This window comes from Lytechinus pictus, chromosome 5 (assembly GCF_037042905.1).
Source record: "Lytechinus pictus isolate F3 Inbred chromosome 5, Lp3.0, whole genome shotgun sequence".
Taxonomy (NCBI): domain Eukaryota; kingdom Metazoa; phylum Echinodermata; class Echinoidea; order Temnopleuroida; family Toxopneustidae; genus Lytechinus; species Lytechinus pictus.
Window position 1 is genome coordinate 32319086 of NC_087249.1, and position 13749 is coordinate 32332834.

At 38.0% G+C, this 13749-nt stretch overlaps 1 protein-coding gene across 1 annotated transcript; it reads left to right on the forward strand.

Annotated features, from left to right (window-relative positions):
• Window positions 1-3660: 3660 nt before the first annotated feature.
• LOC129262105 (CUB and sushi domain-containing protein 3-like) lies at window positions 3661-13698 on the forward strand. The gene is made up of 11 exons (XM_064099469.1): window positions 3661-3980; window positions 5149-5325; window positions 5887-6063; window positions 6975-7172; window positions 7788-7973; window positions 8392-8559; window positions 8859-9061; window positions 9677-9873; window positions 10297-10503; window positions 12670-12766; window positions 13669-13698. Exons 1-11 carry the CDS (start codon window positions 3713-3715, stop codon window positions 13696-13698), a joined length of 1908 nt encoding a protein of 635 aa, XP_063955539.1. The 5' UTR covers window positions 3661-3712.
• The last annotated feature ends 51 nt before the right edge of the window (window positions 13699-13749 follow it).

Genomic DNA, 13749 nt, shown 5'->3' on the forward strand with positions numbered 1-13749 from the left:
ATTACATTAAGCAAGGGACAAAATGATAATTTATGTTTGTGTTAGCATATTCGCTCTATAGTTAAAACAAAAATCATGTTTGAAAATGGAAATATTGTACACATAAGCTCAAGGTTCTTGCGTAATTAAATTCCATAATCTTGAATTCAGATTTGCTAAATCTGGATTACGGACATTACACAAAAATGAACGCAGATTTTAGAATTGGGCAATTATTTTGAAGGTTAGAAATGCGGGGGGGGGGGTGTATGAAAACATTTTGATTTTTTTTATCAGCCAGGGATTTATACCTTAATTACAGTGTGTTGTTGGTAAAATAACGCCACAGGGTTTCAGTTGACGGAGCCGTCGATTAATTGGCGCAACAGAATTGCGGCGCCAGACACAAAGAGAGCAGGAAGCAGTTGCTGCGGTAGCTTGCGGTACTGCAATAAGAGTGCTCAGAATGAATATTTATAGAATAATAGAGCAAGTACAAGTAAATGCCATCTTAAAGGCAAATACGGCTCACGCCCATTTACCAACGATTGTTGATTCGCCTCAAATACCACTCACTTGATTCTCTTGAACGTGATCCTGTTGAAAGAAAGTTCAAGAGTATCTCATTGCAATAGTTTATAACCTCTTCCATATTCCTTTGGAGGCTTACATTGGCAGGTCGTGTATATTTGTATCCCGCTTAATTGGGGCCGAAAGACCGCTGACATCTGCTACAAAATTAATTAATAATGTATCGTTTATTTCTGCAAGGTGTGATCTTAAGTGTCATATTCACCGGTAAGTGATGCAAGTGCTGGTTTTTCAAATCAAGCTAAAATTATGACAAAATAACTTGTCACAAAAAAAATGGCGGGAAATTGATCATTATCATGATCTCTTCCTCCAACGATTTGCACAATATTAGATTAAAGAAAGACAAGGGGGCTGCTCTATGGAATATATTCGTGTGTCATATGAGGACGTTTAACGTTTTTTTTTTTAATAAATTGGAAATTTAATGTCAAGTAACCCTCATTACATAGTACAAAAATAAAGACTTAAATTCAGTTGATTGTTTAAACCCATAATTAAAACCCCCTTAGATGAAATTTCAAATCTAGTTGATGGGGATTGAAATATTTGAGAATTTGATTATCACTTAGGAATATGATGTCGTCGTTTATAAAATAGCATTCTCAAACACAATTACCTGCAGTAATATTCGTTTATTGCAGTTTTCAATAAAGAAAAAAAAAGGAAATACAAAATCACTAATGTAGGCCATAAACGGAGAAAAGCTTGTGGGTCCTTCTATTATATGTTTTATTGAAACAATTCGAAAGAGATGACGAGTTTAACAATCGTATATGAATAATTCGTATATATATATCCTCATGGTGCTCGGTTGTAATATTAATGCCTACATTTCTTTCAATTTCAAACTTGTGAGATTTTCTGCTCCAGTCCAAATCTCGTGACTTTAATATTTAGCTTCTAAATTCACATTTAAATTACTATACATAAACCCTTCTTAATTGTTACTCCTCGTTTAATTCTGTAGATTAATTTAAATGCACTTCGGTTTCTTCACAAATTATTGAATTTTGTATTCCTTTTCTCAATCCAGTGCTTGTGAAGGCAGAATGCGGAGGAGGTAAGTCCTTTTATTTGTTTCGTATAGTTTGTATTTTGCATTTTCATGAATAATATGAATATGATGAATGCCCATACCATAATCATGATAATATAGATATGTTGTAAATGCGGAACGTCATATACAGTTAGAAATTAAGATTAAAAGAATCAACACTGAATTAAAGGTATTGTTTAACTTTGTGAACAGCCGATTGAAAAAATTCTCAAACCAAGATGAAACATGTGTACAAGTGCATGTATTAGAACTAATAAACCCTGAAAACAACCATTATTGAGAATGAAAAGCTAAAACTACATGGCAAACCCCGATTTTGTAAATAGGCGTCTTATAGACGCCTAAATAGTACACAGCAGTGTATGGGATGAAATTAAGATGGTGTTTTCGGTCACTTTATATTTCAATTTTTGAAGCACTAAATAATTATTTTCGAACGCAATTTTTTCTGGGCTTCATTTTTGTAACATATCACAGACACAGGTGTCAAGTATGACCTTCTAGCTCAGTTTTTTTAAAAGTCAAACCAATGTTAACCAATCACTTTAAGGCTTCAAGAACTGTGTCTCGACCCCGCCAAATTGTGTTTGGTTCATATGGCGTTCTCACTACGTTCTTTCGGCTGCCTTTCAGAGGTAGGGTACGTTAATAAATCTGACAAGAGACCATCGACCAATCTGCGAGCTCACGAACGGTCTACAAACAGTTGGAACGCTTGTTTGATGAAGACTTGTAGCCTCAACATGTAAACCATAGAGCTATTAACAGAATAGCTCAATGGTATTACTAAACGTAATGTGATTAAATTTACTAATCTAGATGACCACTGTGGATTATTAAAGCTTCTTTCGCAATACGATTGTTTGGGAATAAAACAGTTTTAGATTCAGCTTCTTTGTAAGCACAACTTTGTAATTAAATGTTACCAACCTTATCTTCTTTAAGTGACACTTTTGATTCCCATGTTTATTATGTTTAAGATACACATAGTTATCTTGGAAAATAATTTCGATCAAAAATGGATTTAGCCCCTTTTGAATTTGAGATCTTCAATATATTTGTTATGAACATATAAACATGCAAAAAATAGTTTCCCCCTCATAAAATCAATTACACATAATTAAGAAAATTTGACGTGTCCAAAGGACACAGATGCCCCCGCTTAACGCGATCAGAAATCCATTCAATATGATTGAACTTAATATCATGCAGAAACCAATATACATATATATATAATTAACAAATTTAGACCTTTGAACCGACTTACATATATAATGAGATGTGACCTTTGACCTGCGGACTCCGAATTCGAACTTAGCCTGTATTTTGTGGTCATCTACCTACACACGAATTTTTTTTTTAATTCATTAAATATTTTTCGAGTTATTGCGCGGAAACCAAGTGGGGGGGGGGACGGACAGGGGCAACGCTTAATGCCCCCTCTGGGCTTCGTCTGTGGGGGCATAAAAACTCTAGGCCTACATGTACTCAGCAGGGGCCCGTTTCTCAACACTTGGACAAGTTAGTCATATAACTTTATCTACCAAACACAGAGTTAGTTCCAATCTTATACCCAAAAGGATTAACTAGAATCCATTGATATCGTATACTATTGGTGGAAAGTACATGAGACGTAGCCTTAGTCACAAAATAGCATAATTTTCAAAAAGTAAAATTATGATAAAACCTAATAATAATAATAATAATCCGCTTTTATATAGCGCTTAATACATCGGAATGACGTGTCTAAGCGCTTTACAGATATATTATTACCCCGGTGATCGGACTCAATCAGTCATTCCCGCACACAATGTGTGCTGTGCACATCCTCCACTCCTTCGGGAGTATTCCAGTCAGTGGCCAGTGAGGCGCACACTGTACTGGACAAGCTACAATGACTTTCACATCCTACCGGGTACCCATTTAGCACCTGGGTCGAGAGTGGCAAAGTGTGGATTTACGCCTTGCCAAAGGACGCCAGACCGCGGTGGGATTCGAACACACGTCCCTCTGATTACAAGGCGAGAGTGAGAACCACTACATCACAGCTCCTCTAAAAACGACGTATGCATACGCAAATATATGATCAATCACTCTATGCTCTCGACCTTACTAACCACAATCACAGATGTAACAGCTTGCGATACTACAGTGTTTGCAAGATACCCCGTTGAAGGTCATGGAGACGCAGGAAACATCACGTTCAGTCAAGAAGGATGTGTAGCTGCAGGCGGAAGCCTTTCAGTTACCTGTTCATGTACTCAACAAGGTCTGGATTCATTCGACTGTGACAGTGGGACCTGGGCTGCAGGTGCATCTCAGATTCCCAACCCCACTATCGTTTGTTTCGGTAAGTTGACAGCCTCAAAAATTTCGCTTGTTTATGATAATAACCACTGTATTCATACTTCTATTCATGTATTTAATATCATATGTCACTGTAAACACCCCAATAACATATGTCTATTACAATTACATTGATAATGTTGATTTTTTATAAGTTGGGGCATTGGGTATAGATTGTCATGTTTTATTATAATTATATGGGGCCAATGGGGCTAATGTTTAATTGTTGAAAATATTGGATTTGCCAGGTGCATAAACTTTGATAAAGAAACATAAAATGTTGCAATGTCATGCGTTACAATTGCCCCACAGGTGTGTTAAAATTATCCTTTTTTGTAACACTTGACCTCTTGTCAAGTGTTACAAGTGTAGGGCCCCCAAGAAAAACAGTGCTTAGTCCACTGATGGGGTTACCTGGGTAAACAAAACGAAATAAATAAATAAATAAATAAATAATTGCTTCCAAATCAATGTGTTTAACCTAACCCAGACCTATTCATATGTCAAGCCAAGATATTATGCATATTTCGTTTTATTTAGGTTTAAGAAGGTATTTAGCTTGATAAAGTTGACATGTCAAATTTGGTAAATTTTGTTACAACATTTATTTTGTAGTTAAACCCTTATTTCTATTTATTCATTTGTTTTTGGTTGCTTGACAAACAGCACCCCCAGTAACTCAATAAATAACATTGGCGTAAATCCTTGCGTCACACCTACTGTTCAGGGGGAGATGATTTATTGTTCCATCCCCCCCCTTGAATAGCATGACGTCACGGATTTACGCCCGTGGTAAATAAATCGATCCCAGGGCCATGCCCTTCCCGGGCTGACAACCGTTGCGCCAGTCTGTCTTATGGAAACATATTCCGCTTTCACACCAAGGTACAGCCGCTGGGTACGGTCGTAGAGACCGTACACAGCGACCGATCGGACGTGCTTTCACACCGTCGTCAAAATTTGGCCAGGCCAAGAGCGATCGGTCGCTGTATATCTGACCTAGCCGGAAGCGGAAGTAGAGATAGCGCGTGGGGGGGGGTCATTGCATTTCGATCGGTCGCTGGGTACGATGAAATACTTTCACACCATGATTCCATCGGTCGCCTGGGTACGGTCTCTGCGACCGTACCTTGGTGTGGAAACAGTATCAACTTCTCTCTCTCTCTTTAAAGCTGCTTGTCAATGCCCTGAACCTGAGGCCCCCACCAATGGTTACATCGTCGGTAATGACTACAATCTTTTCAAGACAATCAATTATATCTGCAATGACACATATAGAAGAATTGGAGCCAGTCAAGCCTCATGCCAGCAGGATGGGACATGGAATCAACAACCACCGGAATGCAAAGGTATTAATTGCACACGATGAACTATTTTCATGAACAGGGTTTAAGTTACGAATCCAGGATGGGTTTATTACCAAGAAGAACATGTTTTGTGTAACATTTTGGTAGTATTCGCACGATTTTTGTGCATTTTAAGCCTTCCTTTAACTATCGCAGATAAATATAATCGTCGTATTAATTGTAATATATTGTCATCCGTGGCAGTAGCTTACAATGTTGTAACGCTTTATTTTACTTTTTTTTTATGAAACCTTCACTGCCCACTTTCTCAGATCAACTTTGTATACCTGCAGTGGCGGACCGTGACCCGGAGGAGACAAAGCATTGGAGGGGCACAGCATTGTTCACAAAGAATACAGTGCCCCTCCAATCATTTGTCTCCTTCGGGTCACGGTCCGCCACTGTATACCTGTGACCTTGAGTCCATGGCATCTTACTACATGTATATCAAATACTAAATTATATATTCTTGTATGACGGTGCTTTCAAGGTGAATCTTCCTAATTATAATATTGCCACTCTCTCTGAAGATTGGCTAATCAAGTATCGCCTGTTTTAATGCAGCCCCATGCGCTAGACCAGATGTCAATGCAACGGTGACTCTTTCTGATCCAGTCGGCCCTTACAACGACGGCGATATTTTGAATTTTCAATGCGACGGCACCACCACAACCATGATAGGAGCCGATACCGCAACGTGTAGAGATGGAGTATGGGACCCATCCCCTCCCTCCTGCTATTGTAAGTTTTTTTTTGTATTTGATTATTAAATCAAACGGTCAATTATGGTTTAATATCATTTGGGATGATTACGTAAGCATTTGAAACAAAATTTATCTGTTCATATGTTGTACGTACGTGCGAAAGATTAGTATTAAAGCCCCCTCAAACAAGCAAAAGAAAGACAAACAATTTTTTCCGTAAACCGAATGACCGTATAGTAAAACACGTCAACTTGTACTTTCTATTTAAATCTGACGATGAAAATGTGCCGACCAGTTCTAATTCTCATTATTTTTCTGTTGTTATTCCTGAAAAAAAAAAACACATTCATTTGTTACTAAAAACTGACGAAGGGCGCGGTATAACATTGGCCGTATTGTGAGCAGAGGATAATGATATATCCTGACCCACTCTCGATCTCCATTTTACGTAAATCGTGTAGTTTTATGAAATGCAAGGTGTTTCCGTCAGCCACCGCATACACAAGAAAGTATACCTTGGAGATTTCATATAATGATAAAAATTATTTGTATTTACCCAAGGTAGCCACCTCAGCGCTGGATCGAAACGGGCACGGCGTTTGTGTTTTTGTAGACCACTAAGAAAACGGTACTTCCAAACAAAATATCACACAGCCACACACACCATCACACACACACCCGAATGCAAATACTATGTGCAAATACCCTCTTACGCGCGTACAATCCCCCAAATATGCCATCTTGTTAACGCTGTTTGTACCCAAACACACACTCGTATATACCCGTTCATCCATACAAATACACCCACACACACCAACGCACACACACGAATTAATATAGGTTACGTTTTCGTCACGGACAATGATATTTGCTTTTATATTGGGTGACTTTCATAAAAATAAAGTATGATTTAGTTAATCGATTTGATTTTTTATATATATTGAACAGATAAATGCACCATACCCGAGACCACAACAGCTACCCTTGGAAATGGACAAACGTCGGGATCAGTCGTAGATCATGAAACAATGATCGACTTCCAATGCAACGAAGGGCGGCACTACAATGATATCGCCATCGGCGATACTACTGGTTCCCAAACATGCAATAATGGCGAGTTCCCGAGCCCATTCGCTACATGTTACGGTAAGTGAAAGAACATTAAAATTCAATGAAGGTGAACTGGTGAAATATTTATTTTTAAAAAGAGTGATCTGAGTCATTGTAAATTTAACAAAGTAATTGATGATAAAATATTTATAAAATTACGGTGTAACTGAAATGAAACAAAGCAGAAAAGAAACACTTTCTTAATTCAACATGCAGGGACATTTAGGTTCATTGTCTGAAATACCCATTCCTTTTTTTATGACTGCAGATGGATATTGAGCAAAAGATATCTTTAGCGAGCAAGAAATAGCAAACGTAGCAAAAGTTCTAAAAAGATGCGAGTAATCGAAGCGAGCGAGCAAGTAAAATGCCTTTTCAATACACAAATATAATTTTGAATAAATTAAACATAAACATAAAAGCAGAAGAACAGCAGTATTCACGATAATTATTGTTGATAAAATTGCAAAATCTGAATAATAAAGAGGGACGAAAGCAGAAAAGAAAGTGCAAAAGAAGAAATTTAAGAGGAAGAAAAAGAAGGAGGAGGAGGGAACAACATAAGATGAAACAGGAATAAAATAATATTGAAGTATATATTATCATGCAAGTAATAAGAGTGCATATTTGTGTTATTTACATGATACCCAGCAAATTGCACAGCAGCTGACCTTGCCACTCCAGCTTTTGCTCAGTTAGAACCAGATTCACCGACTTACTATGACAAGACAACCGTTCATTTCTCCTGTGAGTCCGGGGTCTTGTCAGTGCCAAGTGCGACTGGTACTTGCGAGGACGGCACGTGGAGCGTCCCCGGTTTTGAGTGTGTCCAACCACGTGAGTATCATTTTGATAAATTTAGAGGCCAGCTCAATTTTAATGAACATCAACAATCATAGCAGTTCTACTCGTACAACAACCCTCCATAGTTTTGTACCAATTGAGTATATGACTGTAAAGCCAGTACATATCTTGGCCAAATTGAATGAAACGTGATATATTATTGCCAATCGTTGGTGTAATTTACAATGTATATCCCGGAATTCCACTCCAAAACTACTATAGACAGTTATGTACTGATAATACAATCACAAAAAGATCTTTTTTATTTTCTGGAAATGAAATTTAATAGACTTACGTCGTTCTTGAATTAACTACTTACAGAAAATGAGAAAAAAAAGTATGGGGCCAACGGTGATTTATTATAAGTGATGCTGATAGTTTGTTCCTCTTATCTCTCCTAAAAAAAACATAGTGAATTGTTCCGATCCCGGTTCCCCAACTAATGGCAGAGCAAATGAAAACGACTTTAGCCACGGTGCAGAGGTTTCTTTTACATGCAACGCTAATTTCACGTTGATGGGGCAGTCAAGTATAAGCTGTAACAACGGATCATGGAGCGGGAACGTACCGACTTGTAACGGTAGGAATTGGAATCTTTTGACTGTTTTGTCGTGATATCAGCTCTAGACTTTTACAGTTCATGATAACGTCTTGCGACCCTGATAGAGAGTTTACGATGGGCCCTACATTACGATACGAACGTTCGTGAGAATGTTAAATACTACAATGGAATTGAATAATTTATCATCTACTGGTAAAATATCAAGGCCAATGCTGGAAAAGGACCTTCAAGTTAATGACTACCGACAATACTTCTCATTTTCCCACTTTGAAAACAAGTAATGACACAAATGTATTATCGCTTATACCCTGTAATAGAGAATCCTGATCCAGTAACCAACAGGAGCGCTAGTCTAGAGTGCAGGAGTGATTCAATCCGGGTCACCATTGAGCGCTCTGTTTTGCCTGACCTAGCAGGAGATGTCATCAGATTTGAAAACGACCCGAATTGTACTGGTGTAATTGATGGAGACTTCATCGTTTTCACCACTATGTTTGACCAGTGTGGAACCACTAAGGAGGTCAGTATTACAAAAAAGCTTGATATTGATTACGAGAATGGATTACCATTTCTGGGAAGGAGGATTATTACCACGATTATTAATTATTAATTATTAATGCATACCCCTCTCCAAACATGCCTAATCCGGGAAATCATTCAATAGCCATATCTCTCTTTATTTTGTTTTTTGATATTGCATTTGGAATTCCATTATTTCATACATTTTAGTTAACACTCACTTTGAAAAACAGTGTACCTCGTTCTTTTGGCATCATTGACATGTTTATGTTTCTGTATGGACCCACGGACATGGCGATACTCGGAGTGTTTGATTCAACGCAATTTAGCGCCATTATGCTGTCGAAAAAAAGGGAACGCTTCAGTTCAATACTAACACGCACACTATTATGACATTTTAAATTTTTCAGGGTACTGAATGGCGAACACTTTTTACTATAAAAATATTCGCAAGTCTTTCTGAAAGACGTTCATAGAGTTAAATACCCCCCTATGAAGACGTTCCAGAGAAAGTTTCTAACTTATGGTTTCAGCCGATCACTCTTGATATACCAATAACTATTATCAAAACGACTGATATATATAACTTTGGTGTAATCCTTCTCCAAATTTGTAGGAAGACGGTGATTTAGACGTATACAAGAACCGCATCGTGAATGGGAAAAACAGCGGTAACGTCGTTTCGCGTGACATCACAGTATCATTCCCAATAACCTGCTTCTATGAGCGCGTCCATCGCCTGGAATATGGTTACTCTGCTAGTGGCAGCGCGGGGGTTGTTCAGCAGGCTCTCGAAGAGACAGGCTCGTACAGGTAAGGCTAAGATCGCCAAAAACTGATGATACTGGCAAAAAAAGTCCAGGGGGGAATGGGTTCTGACAAGAGAGAGAGAGAGAAGTTGTGTCTTAAATACAGTGGCGGGGATATTTTACTTTGTATTTGGTCGGGGGAGAGGGGTGGCCCTTTCCCATAGTCATCTGTACATATTAGGTTTGGAGGAGGGGCACATCCACCCCCATCACCCGGGATCTTCGCCATGTCATCTTATTTCAAGGGTCACATTTGAATATCTATTAAAATTTTATCCAACATTAAGGGGTTGGAGATGGGCCTGTAAGTGACATAACAGGGCGGTGCTTCGATTGAGATTTTATTTTTTTTTACGAATCAGGGAGTGTTACTCTATGTTCATGTTAAACATACGATTTCATTCTCCTTTTTCCACTTCGTCTAAAGTGCAACGTTCGACTTTGCGATGTATACCGACGATACTTTTACGACAAAAGCGGATTCTTCTGCCACCAACGTACCCGTCAACCAGAGAGCTTTCTTTGGTGTAGAAGCCACGACCGCTGCCGATCAACGGGTCGTCCTCGACTCGTGCTGGACGACACCCACGAGTGACCCCGATGATAATAGGCGTTACAATTTAATATCGGATGGGTGAGTTTTTTTCGTATTTACAGTCAAAGCGAAGTTTTGGCTTTTGTTCAGTCAGTGTTAATGCTGCAAGGTGCAACAAGTCGAAAGACCCTTCGGAATCTCGTTAACGATCGATATCACTGACTGCGAATTACTAGTCCTGAGGGGCAAAATATAAAGTCACCGCATTAAGAAACCCCTTGAATTGTTGGGGGTGTGCATTGATTGCATCCTAGAGTATTCAAGTGGGAAAACCATCCTCACATCAAGTTGGTTTTAATAAAAAAATAATGAATAAACATACTAGCTTTGGCGAACGTCATTCAAAATTAATGAACAGTGATGTTTTTACGTTCCGTCTCATGTGAGATTTGCACAACCCATAATTCATCATGTAATTTACATTTTTACAATAAAATACAATTATTTTACACTGTGCATTCAATTATCTTCAAACATCTCATTTCAATCACGAATACACAAGAAAATCATTTTCATGAACCATCCAAAAAGGATTAAATATCCGAATGTTATATCACGTCTGAGAATCAAAACCTCAACCACCGCATTATTATCATCATTGTTGTTGCCAAGTGAACTTGAACGTTATTAAAATGTTCTCGCCCAAATGTGGTGGGCATAGATGTAGTGGGCATAGATCTAGTTGACATAAATGTAGTGGACGTAGTGGACGTAGATGTAGTGGACGTAGATGAAGTGGACGGAAATGTAGTGGACGTAGATGTAGTGGACGTAAATGTAGTGTACGTAGATGCAGTAGACGTAGATGTAGTGGACGTATAGATGTAGTAGACGTAGATGTAATGGACATATATGTAGTGGACGTAGATGTAGTGGACATAGATTGAGTTGACGTAGATGTAATTGACGGAAATGTAGTGGACGTAAAGGTAGTGGACGTAAATGTAGTGTACGTAGATGTAGTAGACGTAGATGTAGTGGACGTAGATGTAGTGGACATAGATGTAGTGGACGTAGATGTAGTGGACGTAGATGTAGTGGACATAGATGTAGTAGACGTAGATGTAGTAGACGTAGATGTAGTGGACGTAGATGTAGTAGACGTAGATGTAGTGGACATAGATGTAGTGGACATATATGTAGTGGACATAGATGTAGTGGACGTAGTTGTAGTTGATGTAGATAAAGTAGACGTAGTTGTGATGTACGTACATTAAGTGTACATAGATGTAGTGGACATAGATGTAGTGGACGTAGATGTAGTGGACGTAGATGTTCATGTAGTGGACGTAGAAGTAGTGGACATAGATGTAGTGGACGTAGTTGTAGTTGATGTAGATAAAGTAGACGTAGGTGTGATGTACGTACATTAAGTGTACGTAGATGTAGTGGACATACATGTAGATGTAGTGGACGTAGATGTAGTGGACGTAGATGTACATGTAGTGGACGTAGAAGTAGTGGACATAGATGTAGTGGATTGAGATGTAGACGTCGTAGATGTAATGGACGGAGATTTAATGGACCTAGTTGAAGCGAACCGATAAATTGTGGACGCAAATTTACAAGTGGTGGAAGTAGATTAAAACAATTCATCTGAAAAAAAAAAATGTATTGGCAGCTCGACTTACTGGTTAACATGTTTGAATATATTATGTTCTTCTTGAGAACAGGGGAATCCTCTTAAGACCACATCTCTTATCCGGCATTGGGATAAGTTTATTTTCGTCTTAGACTACATCTCGGCGGCTAGCAATGTGGTGTTGTAAAGTTCCTGCATGCTAACAAATAATATTGTTTGAATAATTATATTCCTAGCTTTAAGATGCCCTGTCAGCAGGGAGATTTTCGTGCAATTACCATGACTACATAAATTCCAAATCAATGATTATGATCGGTGCAGAATGGTAACGATACGTCGCGATACACCTAAGATCAAATTGAAAGAGCTGAAGAAACGTTATTTGAAACGAAATTGTGGATAAATGAGGAGCCCATTAAAAAAAAAAAATTACGTCAATGACAACGTTATCCTTCCGCGATTTCAGCAACGATAACCGTTACGGCACATTTACAATAATCACAAGTCTTGTGAAAAAAAAGGCTCTCGAAGTTGTATCGCACAACAAACTTAGAAGTATCCTCTCGTTCGTAAATCATACGTTTATTTGTTCTTTTCTGTCCCTTATTTGATCAACAATTAAGGTGTGTGGTAGAACAGACAGTTATGCGCCATGATCTAGGGATGAATGGGCTAGCTGCATTCAGTCTCTCGGGATTTACCTACATCGATACTACTCAGGTTGGTTGTGAAGTCATTCATGGTGAAAATAATAAAGAAAAAACAAATAAAAAATGAAAGTTAAAAACAACTTCTCAATTACATTTAATGGTGATTACATTTATCACGTTAGAAAATGCACCGAGCTGCTACGATCGCTACCCTTATTATCCCGTGGCAAGTGGGTTGCCATTTTCTCTACTCCGCTATACAATTCAGCAGTGGAATAACTAAGAGTCAAAATCAGACGAAACAACATTATCATGTTACAGGCAAGAAAAATGAGAAATCCTGCTGGGTATTATTATCATCTCCATAGCTTTACTTTGTTGATTACAGGTTTTAAATAAAGTTCAATGTGAAAGGTTTTATTCATATGGACCTAGGTATGGAAATATGTGGCTTTAAAGTGATTGATATCCACAGATTTTGGTGACACTGAATTTCTTATGCATTTCTTCGTTTTAGCGGACCACCGAAAAAAATGCGGGCGGTCACCGGTAAAAAAAACCCCGTAACAACTCAACCCTTACAAGAATAATACCAATTATGATTATGATGATGTTACTGATGATAATGATGATTACAATTACCATAATGATGACGACCATGATATGATGATGATGATTAGAATGAAAATATTAGATAATTTGATAATCAGTTGATTTTTTTTTCATTCTTAAACTGAGTTGTTGATCGTTAACAGTTATATGTAACAGCCCCATGGACTTAAAGGTATAGTGTATGATTGGTTGTTCTCAGAAAAGGGCAATGAATCAATTTCAAAATTATTACATTAATTAAATACCTATATTATTGCTCGATTTTATCACGGAAAAAAAACTTGCATAACTTTTCTATTTTCATGATATTGAGGGGTGAAACATTTATTACCTATTTTTCGGTTAACCGTTAATACTTAGGACCTTTCTATTGACGCCCTCTCGGGTTAAAAAATAAATTGATCTTAGAACACTGTTCGAATAATGCATATTCATTACGAC

Bases quoted from the DNA above. Each gene is read 5' to 3' on its own strand.
- LOC129262105 (XM_064099469.1), top strand. From the start codon at position 3,713: ATGATCAATCACTCTATGCTCTCGACCTTACTAACCACAATCACAGAT. The intron at 3,981-5,148 runs GTAAGTTGACAG...CTCTCTTTAAAG, and splicing joins CCCCACTATCGTTTGTTTCG to CTGCTTGTCAATGCCCTGAA. The intron at 8,560-8,858 runs GTAGGAATTGGA...ACCCTGTAATAG, and splicing joins GAACGTACCGACTTGTAACG to AGAATCCTGATCCAGTAACC.